Source organism: Caloenas nicobarica, chromosome 1 (assembly GCF_036013445.1).
Source record: "Caloenas nicobarica isolate bCalNic1 chromosome 1, bCalNic1.hap1, whole genome shotgun sequence".
Lineage (NCBI taxonomy): Eukaryota > Metazoa > Chordata > Aves > Columbiformes > Columbidae > Caloenas > Caloenas nicobarica.
The window spans coordinates 22,412,063-22,432,779 of record NC_088245.1 but is presented as its reverse complement, the minus strand read 5'-3'; the positions used below and the strand labels follow the sequence as shown (position 1 = coordinate 22,432,779).

Below are 20,717 nucleotides of genomic sequence, written 5' to 3'. Positions count from 1 at the left end.
ACAGACACAGAGCCTGGTGTGACAGACACGGGGCCGGTGTGACAGACACAGGGCCGGTGTGACAGACACAGAGCCTGGTGTGACAGACACGGGGCCGGTGTGACAGACACAGGGCCTGGTGTGACAGAGACAGGGCCGGTGTGACAGACACAGGGCCTGGTGTGACAGACACAGGGCCGGTGTGACAGACACAGAGCCTGGTGTGACAGACACAGGGCCGGTGTGACAGATACAGGGCCGGTGTGACAGACACAGGGCCTGGTGTGACAGACACAGGGCCTGGTGTGACAGGGACAGGGCCGGTGTGACAGACACAGAGCCTGGTGTGACAGACACGGGGCCTGGTGTGACAGACACGGGGCCTGGTGTCACCGTCTGTGAAAGAGACTCCCATTACTCTGCGAAAACAAAGGAGTGATCATCTCAGTTCAAGTTTTTATTGCACTTCTCTTTACATTAGAGGATAGCAGACAGGCCAGGGTCATGGGGTTTCTTGCTCTTGGACTTGTTACATACTAAAAACTTCGCAATACCTGTGGCTGGACAACCTTTGGCCTGAAAACACTGTTCAAACTGTCAGGCCTACTTCAGAGAGCTCTGGCAGAGTGAAAGTTTCTCTTTGCACGCACTTCAAGGCCCCCCGTTGCACACCGCCGAGCCGCACAGCGCCTCCGCAGCCGCCGAAAACCACACTCCAGCACGTCCACCCCGCCCCCCGCCGCGCCCTGGGCTGCCCGCGGGGCGGGGACGCCGCTCGGCACTCCCGGAGGTGGCGGGCGGAGCCGCCGCTGGGGCCGCGGCGTTCTCGGTGGCCGGGCCGAAGGTCGGGCTGTGGGGCTGGGGCCTTACGCCCTCGCTGCCTGCGGGAGCTGGGCTGTGCCGGCGGCCCGCTCCGGGCTGCCGGGTTCTCTCGGGTTCTGCCGGGTTCTGCCGGCGGCCCGCTCCGAGCCCCGGGCGGCTCCGTGTCAGGGCGCCTGGGGCCGCCAGGCTGCCCCGGCGGGCGGGAGGTGAGGAGCGGAGCGGAGCGGGGCGGGGCGGGGCGCGGCGGGCCCGCGTTAACGCGCCCTTCGGCGTCTCCGGGGCTTCGGTGAGGCGGCCTCTGGGCCGGCCGTGCGGCTTGGTCTCTCTTTCTTCTTCGGTTTCTTTGTTTCTCTTAAGCGCCTCTGTTGTGTTTTTGGAAGAGCGATAAAGTTTTGAACACAACACATCCCTGTGATTATTCCGCCCGCGGTGTATGTAGCCCTGTATTTCATACTTCGTGGCTCTATAGCTCTTCACAAGTAGCAGTTTCACAGGTCTCCGTGGGCAATAGCGGCAGGACGGGCCCTGCTCGGGCTCCGTAGGGCCAGACCCGCGGGCGGTGTGTGACCCCCTCACCCGCCACAAGTACCTGCGCCCAGGTTTTGGAAATTTGCCTGAGCGTGGATCCTGCCCGCCTGCGTTCAGTTTCAAGGTCTGTGCCATGAACTTGGCACTGCTGCCTCGCTCCCCGGCCTTCCAAAGACTCCTCCCAAATGGTTTTCTTTGATTTCATTCTCTTAATTACAAAGTCTAAAGTGCAAAATCATCATAGAAGCAGGTACAGTGTGTACATATATTGTCACTAGCTAATAATTAATATTATTTTAACGTATGTTTACGTCTTGCCTCAAGTATGAGTCTTGGGATATTTGTTTTGTCCTGTCTGTAGCAATGGCCTCAGGAACAGCGCTGGTTTATGACGAGGAGATGACCACTCATAAACTGCTTTGGAGTGAGTAAGTCACTGCTGCCTTTTTTATTAATAGATTCTTATTAGGATTACTGAGAGAAGTACCAAGTAAATTCAGTTTCTGTAAATGTAATAGGGAGTACCTAGTGCTAGGTACGCTATCATTTTCCTAGTAAATAGAAAGTCTTTCCTTTTGGAGAAAAGTGTTTATTCCTGATTTGTATCCATGTACTTTAATGGAAAATGTTACAGTACTGTTACCGTAATGGGTCCAGATACAGTATCCAGATACTGTAATGATAATCTGAAACTGGATTTGACGAGCTGTGGGCCTCCAGTCTGGTAGGCCTTAATAAGAAGTGTTAGCTTTAATCATCTGAGTAGCCCCCTAAATAAAGTATTTTAAGCTAATTATTTATAAAGCTAAAGTATTCTTGATGTTGGAAAAAAATATGTACACATACTCAGCTGAAACCTGTCAATTAAATTAAGTTAGAAATTGGTATATGCCATTTGCTTAAATTTACCTTTGCTGCGCTCAGAGTAACAGCCCACTGTTGTCTTCTCTCCTAAGACCACTCTTCCTGTGTTCACCTTCATTGCAATCTATTTTCATTTCGGCATTCCTCTGTCTGGAGTTAAGCATTGCTAATTTCAGTGGTGAGAAAGGAAACAAAAATTATGCTATTGTGTTTCTTTTTTATTTAAGAATCATATATATTTTTCTGTTTACATATTTTAGAAGCAATTTTGGTTCAATTCCAAAACAAAAAGTATTCAGATTTTTTTTTTTTCCTTTTACTCTCATATGTCCCTCTATGAGGGTAATGAATTTTCTTGCAATGGGAAGTTAAAAGCTAGGCATGTTGAAGTGTGTTTGTTAGCTGTGCTGGTATGGTATTATAGTAATGTGATTATTGCTTATTTTTAGTCCTGTTTGCGATATTGAAGTGCCAGAAAGACTGTCATCCTCCTATGAGCAGCTTGAATGTTACCATCTTGTGGAAAGATGTGTCCGTGTGCCTGTCAGAGAAGGAAGTGAGGAGGAGATCCTGTTGGTTCACAGGTCTGAAACTTACTTTCATCACTGTTCAGATTAATTCGATGAAATAACAGATCTCATACCTCCAGGTGATATTTTGCTCCATTTGAGAAGGTCTGCTCCAAAACTCGATGGCTTTGACTTCCAGTTATTTCAGTAGTGACATGGCAGGTCTGAGGTCCAGCTTGGGTCAGCCCACAAGTCATGGTCCAGATCCAGATCCGTGAGGTTCATGGTGAGACACAGATATGGCTGCACAACACAGCTGCAGTTTGGCCAAGGGTGAGAGCCATATCTTAGGAGCAGGTGCCCAGGGAAGGAGGGGGAGCCTCTGCTGAGACTTCTTCGCAAAGCTGACAGCAGGGACCCTCTGCTGATGCTCCTTCTAGCTCTTTCTTTCAAGGCGACCAGCAGCACTGTCTCTAAGCTGGTTCTGAACCCAGCAGCCAAACCCCAGGAGGGAAGGGATGAACTCAGGGCCCTGACACCTGGGACAACAACCACAGCTTGATCCCAAGTCATACTTAAATTTTCAGATTCCAGAACAGTATTTTTCCTCAGAACATACTTGTTTGTTAGAATGCAATTAGTGCTGTGTACAAATATAATTTATTTTCACAGTAAATACATTGCTTATTGGGTACTGAAGAGACTTGATCACTTTTCCCAGTTGAATTGCTCCTGCTAGATGACTTGGGGACAAATGACTTCACTAAGTCTTGTCTTGGTTTCTGTAGGTACACTAGAGATAATAGAAGTATTTTCTTTCTGAAACACTTAGACTGAAGCAAATGTATGATGCCTAGAAAAATGTTTTGTGTGTGTTCACAGTTACGGGGCTGCTGTTGAACTTAAACTAGGAGTTATACAGTCATTCAGGTTCATATGGTTTTATTCCTGTTAACACCTTCATTTTGAAGCCACTGTTTAGCTTTATTTCAATTAGGCAGCACTAGTGTGTCTCATTTTGTTGTGAAATTCTGCTTGCTTTGGCATTGTCCACTTAGAGGCATGCACATGTGGTCATTTTGCCCTGGATTAGGGCACAGATGGGACAGTGAGTAGGTGCCAGAGCTTCCATTTCCAGCTCACTACACAAGGGCAGGAGAGCAGTGACAGAATTGGGGAAACATTGATTCTAATGCCTTGTTACTTATTGCACTCTTATACCAGTGAAAAGAGGGAGTTGGTGCACACCTGATGAGGGATTCACTCAAATACTTGTTTTCCGTAGAACAAGGGAGCACTAGACACACATTCTTGGACTTACAATTCACACTCTGACTGTTAGAATCCTTATTTGGTTCTTGTTGATATCCATATGTAGTGTGGATTGCAAAATAGATTGTGGCATGATGAACAAAGAAACATTTTTTGAAAGCAACACTAATTGCTCTTGCCACTGGAAAAGGGAGAAGAATGTCAGATTAAGACATCCAAGAACTCTCGCTTTCATAGTGCTTAGTTTTTCACTATATCCTGCAACTAGCGTTCCAGACTGCCTATTAGACTTGTGAAGTCTCACAGAAAGCCCCTTTTAACATATGCTACTTTTAGTTACATTTTGCATTGAATAAAACCCTTTATAGGTCTGTTTGCTTATTGAAGTGTTGTGTTCACCTCTGTCTCCTCTGCAGTTCCGAACACTTGGAAGTGGCAAAAAGTACCCAAACAATGAATGAAGAGGAACTGAAAAGAGTCTCTGGAAATTATGATGCTTTTTTCTTTCATCCGGTGTGTAAATTAAACTGCTTCCTGTGTTGGGAGCTACAGATGTTTGTGTTTTTGCATCTGAGTGGCACTTTTCTAAGGAGGGGAAAATCAGCAATACATTTTTTGCCATTTAAGTAAACTTAGGTATATTTATGATGCTGTTATCTGTTTCAAATTTAGTGTAATGCTGTAATTTAAATTGATTAAGTGTCCTGTCATCTATTCTTAATTGTGTCATGCCAGTATATTTTTGTCACTTAATGTCACTGTAGACCATTAGTGACCTACAAATCACATTTGGGTTACAGTTGCTCTTAAGTGTTGTGCCCGGTAAAGGAGGTGAAGTCTTTCATATTTTGTTTCTGTAAGGTTTTACTCCTTATTTTCAAAGATGCCATGTTATTCCACTAGTCAGTGCAGTATGTCCATCTCATGTTTCTTAACTGCTCCAGAGAGAACATCCTTATAAAGGATGTGTTGATCAAAGGTAAACCTAGTAGAAGGAACATTGGAATTTGTGTTGTAAAGTTCTACTTTCAACTATCTGCATACCACCTCAGTAGGGTAGGCTTATGTCAAGATGATTTGCCATTGGGGTGCAAAAGCACATCTTGTGTGATTAGTTTGAAACAAGCTGGTGAGTGATTGATGACAACTATGAGGTTCTTTTCTTCAGAACACTTATCACTGTGCCAGGCTAGCAGTAGGAGCAACTTTGCAGCTGGTGGATGCTGTGATGACAGGAAAAGTGTGCAATGGAATGGCATTAGTAAGGTAAGAAAACATAAGAAAAAGTCTTCACTGCTCCCCCAAATTTCCTTTATTATGAGTAACCATATAAAACTTTGGTTTAGACCTCCAGGTCACCACAGCCAGAGAAATGCAGCTAATGGGTTCTGTTTGTTCAACAATGTTGCTATTGCAGCAGAATATGCAAAACTGAAATATGGTCTACAGAGGTAAGTGCATGGTTGACCCTAGAGGAGCTTATCGTATGCAAGTATGGCGTTCAGATAACTGTTTGACATTGTACTGGTTTAGATTAACGTCTAGAGATTTCTGGGTGTCATGTAGCTTTTGGGACAGAAAAGCATTGTTCATCTGTACCTCCCTTAGATCAAGATGCTGTGGTTCTTCTGCTGAATGTTTTCTTTTACTGATCTATGCAGAATCCTAATTGTTGACTGGGATGTGCACCATGGGCAAGGAACTCAATATATATTCGAAGAGGATCCAAGGTTTGAAGGATATTTTATTTTTGTTATGTTAGCTGGTTAAATATTGCTTTCCTCTGTAATAAGATTTCTTAACTTTCTAAAACTGGAATCTTACAAATACCTTGCTATTTTATTCACTATTGGTTTTACTTGTTATGAAATAGAGGGAAAATTCTAAGAAAAAGAAATGTGTAAATCAATTTTAATGTAAAGAGTATCAATCAACATAAGCAATATGACTACGTTGGTTTGCCAGTAGTAAGACCTGTCTGTGACAGAATTAGATTCTAGAAAGAAGTCTGCTTTTCTGAAAATGTCTTGTCTTTGATGTGAAGGGATTGCATGAATTTTTAGCACCTGTCCTAGGTTAATTTTGGCATAGGCCCTACTGTACCACGTTTCACAGTTCAAGTCCATTAAGAGAACTAAGGGGAAATGATGATTATATTTCATGCTTTCAGTCAGTACAGCCACCACGTTCAGGATGTAAAGTCAGTTTTGGAATCTTTTTGTCAAGTTGCTTTTGATTTTTGTATCTTTCAGTGTTTTGTATTTTTCCTGGCATCGCTATGAACATCAGGAATTCTGGCCATCACTCAAAGAATCTGATTATGATGCTGTGGGTCTAGGCAAAGGAAAAGGTTTTAACATAAATTTGCCTTGGAATAAGGTAAATTTTTACAGCACAACAAAGCAAATGCAGTAGCTTTCTATCTCATGCTTTACGTAAAACCTTCTGAGAAGTGCACTGCTTCACTTGCTTGGCAGATGTCTTAGCACAATGTACCTCCTTCCTGTCAGTGGAATGTCTGCTGAGAAATATGGCTCAGAATATGATGATGTTTAAAAGAAAAAAAAAAAAAGAGAGAAACATGCACATATTCTTTTTTTCTTGAATATCTTGCCTAGCCATCAAAAGACAGTGTTTCAGGAGATTACATCCATTCTCATTCAGCATAGAAAGATTGTGGATATTTATGCACTTTACTTAAATGGAGCTTGTTTTACTTGACCTCGTAAGGTTCCCTTATCTTTAACTTTTGATACTATCTTTCCCTAAAGTCTTGAAGAACCTTGGAAAATTTGTTATTCTGACAGGAAAATGTTACCTATATTTCTCACATTTTGCAGGTTGGGATGGGAAATTCAGATTATCTTGCTGCATTTTTCCATGTGTTGCTTCCAATGGCTTTTGAGGTAATTTTTTACTGCTCTGCTACTTAGAATCATAGAAAATATTAGAATGGTGTGAGTTGGAAGCAACCCACAAGGATGATAGAGTCCAACTCCTGTCCCTGCATATGACAACCCCACAGTTCACATCATGTGTCTGAGGGTGTTGTCCAGTCTCTTCTTGAACACTGTCAGGCTTGAGGCCGTGACACCTCCCTGAGGAGCCTGTTCCAGTGCTCCACCACCCTCTGGGTGAAGAACCTTTTCTTAATGTCCAACCTAAACCTCCCCTGGCACATCTTCCTGGTTCTGTCATTGGTCACTGAGGAGAAGAGTTCGGCACCTGCCCCTCCTCCTCCCCTTGTGAGGAAACTGTAGACCACGATGTGGACTTTCCTCAGTCTCCTTCAGGCTGAACAAACCAAGTAACTTTAGCTGCTCCTCATACAGCTTCCACTCCAAACCCTTTGCGAACTTTGTAGCCTCTTCTGGACACTCTCCAGTAGCTTTATCTCCTTTTTATCCTGTGGCACCCAGAACTGCACACAGTGCTCCAGGTGAGGCCACACCAGTGCAGAGCAGAGCAGGAACAGCAAAACCAAAGACTACTTCTTAAGTACTTCTTAAGCAGATATCATTGAATATTTTGTAGAAATGCAGTAATTGCCAGTAGCACAGTTAACACATTATTTCTGCTGGTATGAATAATGCCCTGATCAACTGAATAGTATCTGCGGAATGCTAGCTTTTAAATAATCAGTATAATATATGCAGCTTCTCTAGCAGGAATGAAAACAGTATAAAAGGGTAGTCTCAATTTTTATTCAAGGAGACTCTTTGTGTTCATATTCTAGCTGAAAAAAACAGCTGAATCTGGTACAGTTGAAATCCAGTACAAAATTGAAAATAGGACATAAGAATGTGATACAACTCTCTCTGTTTTATAACAGTTTGATCCTGAACTGGTTCTTGTCTCCTCTGGTTATGATTCTGGAATTGGAGACCCTGAAGTAAGTAACTAGTTGTGGCATTTGTGTTGTCAGTGATGAATCTGTTTTGAAAATATTCCCACCTCTTAGATGCCCTGTGATTGCTAAGTGAAATTCACTTTGACCAAGCTAAAAATACATGTTTGAGTCTTTAAGCTCATTAAATACTACAATGAGACATATAAAGGCAGATTATCTCATAGGCATAATTACTGTGTTGTTTTTTGTACCTTCCTTGAAAGCAGTTGGTTCAGCGTTTTGTTAGATGCAATGAGAGGCAAGTGTTCCAGTATTCCAGTTCAGACTCATGTATTTCAGATTGTATGGTTTGTTTTTTTACACCAATGTTTTTAAATCAGAGTTTCATCTCTTAATTTTTTTTCTTTGATTTAGGGTCAGATGAATGCCACTCCTGAGGTTTTTGCCCACCTTACCCATTTCCTGATGCGGTTAGCTAATGGAAAGCTGTGTGTCGTCCTAGAGGTAAAGACTTTTGAAACGTACTCCCAGGAGAAGGGTCTATGTTTTAGAGCTTTATAGGGCAAGCTAGAAACTAAATTTATTGGCAAAATAATTTATTCTTTTTTACTTTCTTTTGAGAATTAGGAATGCAAAAGTGGCTAAGATTTGACAATGCTCTTATACACTGAAAAAAAATGCATGTCCTAAACTGATGTTTTTGACTTAAAATTTTGAAGCAGAGGAGCAAATGCTCATTGTTCAAAACCACCATATCCTCCATAGATATGTTCCATTCTTGTGAACAGTGACTAGTCAACTGCTCTGGATAGTCCCAAACTCATTAAAACATATTTAGTGAATTAGCTGCACTAACAATGTTTTTGCAGGTCTGTCTTACTCCAAAGAGTTTAAAAAACCTTTAACCTAAGTATACTCTTATTTAATAATGAAGCACTTACTATATTTGCTCTTTTTTGATTAAAATCATCTGTGCAAGCTCTTTTTTAAGAGCTTTTTAAAAAAATTAAAAATGTTTCCTCATTTTGAAATCTAGACTTCAACTTGCTATTTCTGCTGCATGTTAGAAAAAATGGTGGTTTTTCGGCTAAATAAGTGTGTGGAAATATTACTGCTGACAAGGTCTCCAAGAGCGAATGGTTTATTAATTGATTCACTTGAACTCTGTTTTGCATGGCCTTTGTTCCACCATCTGTCTCTCCAGCAGATTCTATATATATCTGTCTACTAGCTGAAGTGCAAATAAGTGTCCCCTCCTAGTACAGGGACTGTGACTGCTCCGCAGGTGGCCCGCAGGGAGCAGGCTGTCAGCTACAGTCTAGCAGTCTGGAATCTGTCTTCAGTTGTTCTGCCAAACCATTAGGACAACCATGTCTTGAAAGTGTCAGTGTCGGGGGGATTTCCTTTGTGTGGACATTTTAGAGTGATAGTGTTTGCCTTCTAAGGAATCTTCCACAAGAATTGCTGAAGATGGCATATCACGGATAGGGATGGAGAAGGAATATGTTTCCAGGGTTTTCATGGCAAAGTCATGACCAATTTCGAAAATGAACTGAACCATGATAAAGTGAGTTGAATCATGGGATGCCAGTGAAGTTCAACAAATAGCCTCTAACTTAACCGTTTTCGTATTGAAAATCATTAACTTAGATGTTCTTGCATATCATCTTCCATTTCTGTAAATTCAGATATATTTCAAAAGTTTCATTTATTTTCCTTGATGGTATTCAAATAGGTGTTACAAGTACTCGTTCCTTGAGTGACATACAATTTTTTTTTTTTCCTAGGGTGGATACCACTTAAAGTCATTGTCTGAATCAGTTTGTATGACTGTAAAAACTTTGCTTGGAGATCCTGTACCTCAAATAACTGGAGAAATGGCACCTTGCCTAAGGTAAGCATATGAAGAATTTTAGGACAAACCATGTGTCTATCAAAGAGACTGAAGGTATGCATGCTTTGAACATTATGTTGGACGAAGGTTTTAATATGACACTCTATAATATATTTTCCACTTTGGATAACTTGTTTTTTGAAAAAGTCATCCAAGATACAGTTTTGTATACTTTTGTTTCTGAAATGATTTCAGGTTGCAAGAAGTTCTTAATGGCTTGTAATTTTATGCTGTTTATCCTTGAGCTTTGTTATCCTGTAAGGATCCATCTCACTGAAGGCTGAGACGATCGTGCTGTAATCAAGGCAATACCAGTGAATAACAGCCAGTAATTGGGCAAGTGTGTGATCACAAGGATTAGTTCTCCAGACACCAGAACTGCTTCAGTGGCTGCAGTACAGCAAGAGCTGAAGCCAACCTTTCCTCACTGAGAGCTGGTGCTGTACAGAACCGGTCTTGACTCCTTGTGTTTCTGGAATTTGGAGTATTGAGGCCTGGGGTGTGAAAGCATGCGACTGTGTAGAGCTGAACCTAGATAATTAAACTTAGACCCTAACTTATTTTTGGAGATAGTAAGATTGTATTTGCACAGTGGTGAATCTGACCTAGAAGCATTCTGAATCTTATGCCTTAATCAGTCCCACGTCTAAACAGCGTCTCTCTCTACCTGTCTGTACCATCTCCTCCACATCTCTGTGTTCCATCTTCAGTCTCTCTCCTACCTAAATAGTTGTTCCATGCCTTTTTGCAGCAGTGATACTCTTCATGCATTTTAGTGGCAGCACCCACCAGCTGGCTGTGGTAGTTACAACTTGGAGCTTGGGTCAGTCAGGGAAGCAGTGCAGATACATACAGGCTGTGGGCAGAGTTGGGTTTCGTAAACTCTGATGGAGCAAAGCTGGTTATTTTGCTACCAGCACATCCCATAGTCGCTGCATCACCTCTTTTTCTTCTCTGCCAGCTGTAGTATCTCAGGTTGCTATCATCCTAGGTAACAGAGAGGTGATTACATATTCATCCATTCAGTCAGTCCAGCTCCTGAAGACCTTACAAATAATCTCCAAGTACATAGAATTTGTCCTGGATTTAACATGACCTGGATTATGTTTGTATGATAGTTAGCATAATAGGACCATTTGCCTATAGTGCTGCAAGTAGCAGGGATGATAAAAAAGATATTTCGATGCACAGAATAGCAGCGAATGGGATTTAATTGGTTTCTGGACTACTCCAAATCTTCTTGAACAGGTAGTCTTGCTTTCAAGTGAATCTTATTACATCTTTACATTCTGTAGATAAAATCTCTGACAGAGCAAAGACCAACAGGTGAAATCCTACCCTTCTTGAAGCCGAGGACAGGTGTGTTTCCTCCCACAGCAGGGTCAGGATTTCACTCACTGTCTTTAAACGTGTACTTAAAAGGCACATACTGCATATGTTCTTTACTCTCCTTTTTTGACTCTTGCATTTAATCTCTCTGAGTAATCTGCCCATTGACTCTCATTCTCTTTATTTTTCTGTTCAGCATTCTTGGAATAGATGAGAGCTTGTTCATTTTCAGTTGTGGGGTTTTTTTGGTTTTGTTTTTTCATGGAGGTAAATTATGTTTCCTGTATTTTCATTATTGCTGATACTGTTCATCCTGTTTCTTTTGTAGTGCAATTGAATCTATTCAAAATGTGAGAGCAGCACATAAACCCTACTGGAAATGGTTGATGTATGAAGGTAATTACTCTTCTCTTTCTTCAAGCAAATGTGATTGGTAAATGGATTCAAAATTATCAAGATTAATACCAGTGGATGGAAATAATTGAACTACCAGTTACTCATCCAATGACCGATGAAGCACTAAGAGGTGTCATTCAGGTCCATGTCTTCAGCTGGTCTGAAAAGAACTTCTGAAGCTGGCAAACATCACACTAAAAAGTAGTGCTTTGATATCTTTGTTTGAGGATGCTGTTTTCTGTGTCAAAAGTATGGACTTAATTGCTAGATTAAAGTAAATGTAGCAGCACTGAAAAATAATATCTGTGGCAGGACACATTGTAGCTAGTGCATGGAAATAAATAGGTATACTATGAATACAGACCTACTCTTTTTGTAAATGAATGTAACCAAACATTAACAGGTCAGAAATTAAAACATGTGAAACCCCTCTTTTTATTTTCTTTCTAGATACATCATTTTTACAAAATTTGAGCACTAAATCACACCCAGTAAAGAGGGCTAATCCGAATCCCTTCACAGACCCTGAATCTAAGATGACTAACAACGATGAAAGTGTCAAAGTAGAAAGGTTTTTGGAACTACACATGAAAAAGATTGTATTTCCAGTACCTCCGATCAAAACAGCAACAGCTGACTCTAAAGGTTCAACACATTTGCTCCCTGTACCTGTTCACTTGGTGAAGGAAATGGATAAAACTGAAATAAAAGCGCTTGTCAGGTTGGTCCTATCTATTTAATTTTCAGCGTAATTATGAGGATGAGAGGTCTTTGTACAGACTGCCATCTAGCTCTGTCTCTGTCATGGTCATCTTTTTGGCCTTGGTCTACTCAATTATAGTCAGTTTATTTCTTTGAAAGATTAAGACATCAGTGTTGGTTATCACTCGCAAGCCTGATAAAGATAAGCCTGGTAAACTTTAAAGTTCCTTTAGAGAGCTAAGCAGAGAAAACTGCTTTAATGGAGGTAGAGCAGTCAGCGCAAATGTATTCATTTAGGAAGAGATTTTGCTAGGAAGGTGCCTTTATGCTCTGTCTTCACTTTTAGCTGAAAAAAATACCAAACTGGTCTGATTTGAGCAGCTCAGCTTTTTGTCTTAGTCTAATTTTGACAGAACTCTTTCCTGAATACCGTCAGACATTTTTGTTTTCCTTCCAGTGCAGAATGGAGACAGGTTTAGAGAGCTCAAGACTGTCAGGCAACGGCATTGTCATCTTCCTGCTAGAACTGGGGTTTTGAGAATGGATGTGTCACACATACACAAAATGTACCCCATCAATGCTAACTGCAAAGTACTGTGTCAGTGTCCTCTTAGAAAGCATTAATGCTTCTAACCTAGTTTTTCTTCATTTAATTTATTTTACAGTGGCTTTTATGCAGACCTTGTGAAAGAGGAGAAAATTTTGCACTCTCTTGGCAGTATGCTGGCCGTCCTAGATAAAATACTTAAGAAGGAGGTAATAATAAACTGCTTCGATCTTGTGGGGTAGAGTGGGAGTTGGATTATGCTGACTTCTGATTTTACTCTATTGTCATCCAGATATTAGTTATGCCATAGTTCACAGCCCCACTAATCTCAGCTAGAATGTGCTTTGCTACAAGAGTGAGGATGCAAGATGAGAGAACTCCTATTTAGGGATAGTCGTTGACCCCAGGACATCTTTCAAATGATCTTTGGGCAAGATATTGTCCTGCTTTTCTGCAGTCGCAGCCTCTGAGTCAGTAAGACCCTTCTAGTCCCTCTAAAACATACAAGTGAACCAGGTATTCCCTCTTCCAGTTGAAGGGAGCAGAAGTTGGTCTGTCAAGCACCAGTGAGCAACAGCAAGAAATCTGAGCAAGAAATGTAAAAAATTTTCCTGTTTCAGTGTACGGAGTTTTGCCTTCTGTCTCTAGCAAAGTTTACTTCTGCTTTACCCTTCATCACAAGATGCCATGCTATGTACAGCTGCACTCGCCATTATTTGTACAACAATTTAATCTGAGTAAATTTTGATTTACGCATGCCACCCCCACCCTGCTGTAGTGGAGCTGTTGAAAACTCTGCTTTGTGCTGTGGTTCTGAATAGAGTAATTCCAATTCAGCATTTTGATTCTCGCAGGGTCAGGAATGAAAGGCAGGCGTAGAGAGTGCATGTCTGTATGTATAAAACCTTGGAGAAGCAAAGAGAAAAAAATGCAAACAAGAATATTACATCATAATAAATGAGTCTCTCCCTTTGAATGAAAAGCTCTCCTTAAAGTACCAGGACTGCAAGGAAGAGTTCCTCTAGGAGAACTTATAAATAGATTTTAAAAAAAGGAACTGGGAAAAAGAAGTAGAACTTTTCATGAGTCAGAGATGCTAAGCTGAGCTTTTTGTGTTGCCAAAGAGGAGAAGTGGGGAGGGGGAGTATGCATTATGTTTTAGCTTAGCTTTCATGTAGTGTTCAAAGCACTACACAACACAAACACTTAACGGTTGGCTGAGTAAGACTGTCATTGTATTTTCCAGAAAGGAATAGCTTGCCTAGGTTAAAGGAGGAGTCAAAATTAGACTTCAGGGGCAACCTCCTCTTCATAGAGTGTATTTTCCTGGTGCAGTTTGCCTGCTGGCACACTGAATGTATCCAGTCTGCAGACTATCAAGAGAACCAGTAAAGATGACCTTCCCCAGCAAAAGCTATTTTTACAGTTGCCTTTCAGCATAGCACCATGCTTTTGAAGTAATAGAACAGCTCTTGGCATAATGATCAAATGTGGCCTTTCTGTATAAAATGAATTAATAACATTTTCTTAACCCCACTGCAATAGACCATTAAGATCCCTCTCATACAGCTATAGCTTTGTTTGAATGATACAGATAAACAAGTAAAAATACAGTTGTTACAAAAAAGAAATTACGTTATCTCGTGCAGCATTAATTATTTCTGAATGAAAAATATATTTTGTAGGTATGCAATGGAATTGCACAATCACCCACAGCTGCTGTTTCTGTTGCTGTTGCACTAAGGCATTCTGTTCAGTTTGGATTTCAAAGGTGAGTTTGTGTCTTGCATTTGGGGCTCTTTGACAAAATGTAAAAATATGATAAAAGTGTGTAAAATATGGCAAATTGCCTTTGAAACCTTAATTTTAAAACACATAGCATCTCCATACACATAGCATTTTCAATATATAGTACAGTCAATATTGTATGTGCCAGCAAAAGCCTTTTTTGCCTTACCAAAGGCAAAACATTTGTAAGGAGGACTGCTGTGCTAGCCTACATTTTCTTTGTCAGATTTCCATTGTCTTTGGCCTGAGGACATTTTCTTGGTTTTGTTTTTTCTTCTCAGTATTTGGGGGGACAGGGGGAAGAGAAGGAGTTCCCTTGAGCTGTCACAAATGTGTTTTCTATATGCTTTTAATGGACCCAATTCAGAAACAATATACATTCTTTTTTATGCATCTAGTCTACATGCAAAGCCTCTAAACAAATTGCACTAAGTGAAAAAAATTACTTGTAGATGGAAATGTATATTTTTCTTTGTTTTCTGCAGGGTGCTTTGTATATTTGTTGGAGACATGCAAATCATACCGAACACAGAAGATGGGTGAGCTTTCTCTTTACTTCAGGGAGTCAAATCCCAAAGGCTTTATAAATGTTCATTTAGTGTCTGTATGTATGATGAAATATACACTAAGGAATCAGTCATGAGCTGATGTTCATTAAAGTTTAGCTTGAGACAAAATATGAACCATCCCCAAATATATCTTTAAAGACAAACTGCTATCTCTAAATCCCACTTTATGAGTTTAGTGGTAGGTTTAAAGTATGACCCTTCTATATGAATTTAAATTTAGATTGTTATTGAAAATAGAATATTGAACATATAATATAACATATATATATAATATAAATTATATATAATATAACATATATATGATATACATATAATATAACATATAAAGTAATAAAGGCAGCAAATATTAATTTTATAGGGTGTACTCCCCTTCAACTGCAGGGGGCACATACTGCTGATGTCGAGTTCTGTAGTGAAAGTCATCTTTACTTACTTCTAACTTTTTTTGCCACTTCCCCTTTTTCTTGAAAGTAACTTGCCCATAGTCTTGAATACTCTTCTTAAAAATACTTTAAAAAGGATTTCAGTTTTAATCGGTGTTTACATTATGGCATGTAGTAACGCAAATAGTTATTTGTTCTTGTGTTATGAATTAGTATTTAAAGAATGATGAAAGAAAATATCTTTTTATTTCATTGGAAGTCGTTGGTTAAATACTCAGATGCGGTTTTTTTATTTACAGAAAACTACTCATGATACATATTTGTGAGAAAGAACAGTCTGGAAAGACCAGCTCCAAACACTATATTTCTCTAAACTGGAAAGAGGTAAGATTCACTTTCTGGAAACAACGTAAAACTTTTTTAGCAGAAATAACCTAATACATTGACAAATTCATAAAATGACACTGAGAATTACACACCTCACTGCAATTTGGATCTTTGAAAATATTTCCTTTTCTTGCCCTTACCTGGGTACTGCTCCTTCACAGCTGTTCAGAGTGTGTTAGAATGCACAGCTTTGAGGAAACCTTCAGTAGCCACTGCAGTTCATCCTCAAGAAGGCAGATTTACAGTGCAAAGGCACTAAAGAGGACGTGAATAATCTACATGTTTAATATAAAAATTGCTGTGAAAATAGACCAGTATTGTGTTTCCTAGGTCAATCAAAAGCTTTCTGCAATTCACCTTACTGTTTTGTTTTATATCTGGGAATTTGGGGCTTTACATTTGTGCTAAGTGGTTTCTCATTGTTGTTAAAGGATGCCGAAGGAAATGATTTCTTTTCTGCTCTACTTGGATTCATTCTTCCTGTAGCATATAGTTATCAGCCTAACCTGACAGTAATAGCTATTGGACCAAACAGGAGCCTTGGAATAAGTGGGATTTCTCTGCTTTTTGCTTTACTACAAGGATTAGCCGAGTCTCGTGTTTTTGCAGTGATGGAGGTAAGCAGTGGTGCTAAGCGGCGGTACTTCAACGTGCCTAGGACAGAACTCAAATCAAGCAGCAGTGTGCTTGGTATGACCTGCTTCAAGCTGCCCAGTAGAAAATCTTGGCTGTATCTGTGGTGTCTTGGGTACCCCTGAGCTCACCACACAAGGTTCTCTCTGGCCCGAGAACAAGGCCAGACGCAGACACACACCAAGACGTAGGCAGCCTGTGTGAGGGAGCAGCTGAGGCATGAATGCAAGTCCATGGTTATGTCTGCAGGCAGTAGATGTTCTGACAGTTGGCTGCAGTTTGGGGAATAACTTCCCTTTCTACCCAGGATTTATTTACAGCTCATAGCTGTCTCCTGAAAAGGGACACTTGTCTGTTAATTACATGGCCTCTTTCCATCAAGTGTGACTGAAAGCAGCCCACTCTCCTGTTTATCATAAGCCACTAGATTTCCTCTCCCTCCTTCTCCCGTGCTGTACATTATCACACACGACTTCCATCATGCAGAAAAGAAATCAAAATGGTACAGATCCTTTAAGTGAACTTAATTGCAATAATGCATAGAGGACCCATCTACCTCAGCTTTGTGTTTCCAATAGAGAGCATGGGAAAGAAAATAAAGAATATATGGATCTTTCCCTAGTCTGGTTTTTCCATACATTACCACAGTAAGAATCTCTAAATTTAGGAAGTGGGAGGCTGTATCCAGACCAGCGTGGACAAGTGCCAGTGAGCATTATCTTCCCTGAGTTTATCTAATCTCTTTAAGAACTCAACTTACACTCTTGGCCCCTGCAGCATCCTGTGGCTGTAACGCAATTTCTCTGTGTGTTCTGTGAAACAGTAACTTTTGATCGCTTTTGTGCCTTCTAGTCCTGATTTAATGAGAAACAATGAATAATTGTTCACGTATGCAATTGTATTCTAATCTGTTTTGCAGCAAGTATCCAATTAAAGACATACTATTCATTAAGCTGCCAATTAAGTGGATTATGACATAATTTATTCTCTAGTCTTCTCATATGTTACTTGTTTTAATTTACGGTGCTCATATGTAAATTGTCTAAGTTGATATAATTTGTACATTGATATGCAGTATACAGAAATAGTGTATTTGCATATTACTAATTAGGAGTATGAAATTCAAAGAATTATTGATATTCTGAAGGGTAGACTCACAGATAAAAAGGAAGTTAGACGTACATCTTTAAGAAATGACAGAGATTTTTATATTGGCACTCCACAGGTAGCTCCATAACAGGATTATCTAATGTGTGGGGATTTTCTAATGCATGGCTTTGGCTCTTTAGAATAATCGAAAAAATAATTCGATCTTTTAAAAATGAAATAGAGGTTACAGTCTTAAAAATAAATGGTAATAATCCTCGTATACTATGGACACCTCAGAATATAATTTCTGTGAGTAAATAACATTGACTTAGACTGTTAGGAGTCAAAAAAACTGTTACTTTTTGATTAAGCAAAATATATCACTATTTTCTACAGATAGAAAATAAATGATGCATGAACTAAACAAGCTCTGTGTTCCCCTTCCCTCCTAATATTTTTTACCTTTAACCCATCACCGTTTCTTTTCAATCACAAAAGAAAAACTGAAATTCTTTCTCTATTAAAAAAAAAAAAGTTTTACAAGAGAGAAAAAATAATTTACCTTTTTCATAAAAAACTTCTCCGTTTTGACACATTTTTATTTTAAAATTGAAAGTTGCTCATTCTTGCCACTAATATTAGCAACTGAATTATAAAAGCTTGTTTTAAAATATTTCATGTATTACTGAAACAAAGAAAGTTTGGTTCCCGGGAGTAGCTTTTTTTTTATTTCTTAAATAGGACACTGAGATGAATTTAATGCAAAGTGTAGCCAAAGTATTAGTGGGTGCCTCTACACCTGACTTTGGAGTTTATGTACCTCCTACCCAAGAAAAAGTAACTAGAATAAAAATATTAAGAGATCAGTTTCAGCAGGAATGGAAAATGCTTCAGTGTTCAGGTAAGCTGTCCATTTTTATCTACCAAAATATTATGTGCTTAAAGAATGGTTAATAAGATGTACACTGGCTCTGATTGCTAATGTGTTTCCTGAATATAGTGCCAAATCAGGTGACGTTTTTATACATTTAACTTGTCCATAAATAACTTCACATAACTCAGTAGTGATTAGTTGCGCTTAAAGTCCCTGCACAAATAGCTGAGGATCGGGTACTGCATTTGTATAGGAATCGGATTAGGCAGGTGTGCATGTTTTCAAGCATACTTGTCCAGAAATGTTTCTCTACTGAATTAACTTTTGTTTTTCAACAGAAAAAGCAATTATATAGGTGGGCATCTCTCTCTGAAAGAAAATGCCCTGCTGTCTTTCAGAAGAAATGGCAAGAGCAGTGGTCTGGGTCCAATAAAAATGCTCTTACGGGGCTGGGAATTTTGTGATGTGAGCTTGATCAATAACAATTTTTGTTATTGCTGTTCTTTTCAGTGAAGGATGGGATTTCAAGAAATTGACTTCAGAATCGCTTTACACAGCAGAAGAAAAAGAAAATGCGTTGCTCTTCACGTTGCCTTTTAAATCATCAGGAAAAGAGATAAGAGCCATTTACAGTTACTTCCTGTTTTTAAAATACTTCAAAATCCATATTTTCAGCTAGAGAATTGTGCTTGCAAATTCTGTATTGGCACTAATTATTCAAGACTGACAACTGAAAACAACTGCTGTACTTTATTACTGCAAGTTGGGGCCCAGGTCATTTCTGACATTGTAAGTCAGGCTTGCGTGTGCTGTAGCTTGACTGTGTGAATGTTAAAGAAGCCCAGAAGACAGGCACCTGAATAAGCAGTCACAATAGCCAAAACATTTTAATGTTATTCAACGCAATACCGAAGTGCTTGCACTGCTGCCACCACCACCATTTCATTTGGGAATTTAAACCTTAACAACAGGTCCTTCGGATTAATGAAATTTCATTTCATAACCTGATTTAAAGGATTCACCTAACATGACCTATTCTTGTAATTTTTCTAATGCGTAATTGTCAATTGCAAGAAGAAAGAAAAGCAGCTCAAGAGCTGTAGTGTGGGCCTTTCCTGCATCACGCCTGTGATGTACCAGGCATGACAAAAAAAAATATTTTGTGTATATAAAATTACAAATACATAACTGAATCAAGCGGTATATAGAGGGCTTCACTCTGCCCTCTTTTCAAATGTAAGTTGTCTATATAACAAATAAAAACCCCAGACCTCCAGAGATTTGGTATTGGCCTAAGGCTGACATCATGTGAGCAATCAAAATTGGACATCCCTGGGCAGCAGCCGTGGTGTGCCTTGTTTTGCAGCCTTCCAGATACAGTTTAGGGTTCAGTTCCAAGAGAACATCTCTGTGATTGTGACTTAATAATGTGACCTTTTGATTTCAGAAATTTCAAATTATGTTTATAGTGGTGTTGCTACTGGGATCAACTTCACATAATGTGAATAACCAAATCTGTTTTTGCAGTTGGCAATTCTGGTTGGCATACTGGTTTTCAGTGATTTCAGGATGGGAAATGATATCCCATCCTTGAACACTTTGAGATAAAAATCTGTTTCAGAAGAAACTAAAAACCATGTCAAACATTTTCACAAACAAAAGTTGAAGAACAGGAAGATGTTCCATTTTAGTTCAGAATTTCTTTAAATGTAACTTCAAACCTCAAAAAGTATTTAATTTAGATTGGAAACTACTGGGCAAAGGCTAAACTTTAACTGCAAAAACTTTTCAGAACAGGAGGTTTGTTGGTTTATTCTTTTCTCTCTCCAAAAAAAAAAAAAAAAACAAACCAGCAAACTGTTAATTCAGCATTTGAACTGAAATAACATTTTTTCAGAAATATCTCAGCTTGTTCCCTTTTACCTGCCTTTGTTCAACTGAATTTCTACAGCCTGTGTCTGAAGGAAACAAATGTTGTATTTTGATATGTATTTTTCTAAGATCTTGCTCAAATTTATTAAAGAATGAATTATGAGAAAAAAAGGTGTACTTTTGGTAGCATTAGTTTGCAAATATTGTCAGAAGCCTGCACAGTTTCCTTGTGCGGCTCGGGATACAGCCCAACACGGCTCAGTGTTTTCTGGCAACAGCGTGTTATCTCTTGCCAATTGAGCGACAACATTAAGTGTCGTAGGAATGGTTCAAAACCCATGAACTGCTTAAACCAGCGTTTAAACCACTCTGCAGGACGGGTGAGGTGCAGGAATGCTCTAGCCCAGGGCTGCCCGGGCCCAGGGCCTCG

General features: G+C 39.7%; 1 protein-coding gene across 2 annotated transcripts; it reads left to right on the top strand.

The window, feature by feature from the left end:
* The first annotated feature begins 764 nt into the window (after nt 1-764).
* On the top strand, nt 765-20,417 carry HDAC10 (histone deacetylase 10). 2 transcript variants are annotated; one of them, XM_065641912.1, is made up of 21 exons: nt 765-1,007; nt 1,691-1,757; nt 2,643-2,777; nt 4,391-4,487; nt 5,143-5,240; nt 5,321-5,425; nt 5,636-5,704; nt 6,227-6,353; nt 6,815-6,880; nt 7,807-7,866; nt 8,239-8,328; nt 9,612-9,718; nt 11,376-11,443; nt 11,894-12,164; nt 12,811-12,901; nt 14,378-14,463; nt 14,966-15,019; nt 15,732-15,816; nt 16,251-16,436; nt 18,283-18,442; nt 18,926-20,417. In XM_065641912.1, the coding sequence occupies exons 2-21, from the start codon at nt 1,693-1,695 to the stop codon at nt 18,949-18,951; spliced, it is 2,046 nt and encodes a 681-aa protein (XP_065497984.1). In that variant the 5' UTR covers nt 765-1,007; nt 1,691-1,692; the 3' UTR covers nt 18,952-20,417. The 2 variants fall into 2 exon arrangements, with proteins under 2 accessions (XP_065497984.1, XP_065497975.1); XM_065641903.1 differs by lacking the exon at nt 765-1,007 and having other exon boundaries at nt 1,691-1,753.
* The last annotated feature ends 300 nt before the right edge of the window (nt 20,418-20,717 follow it).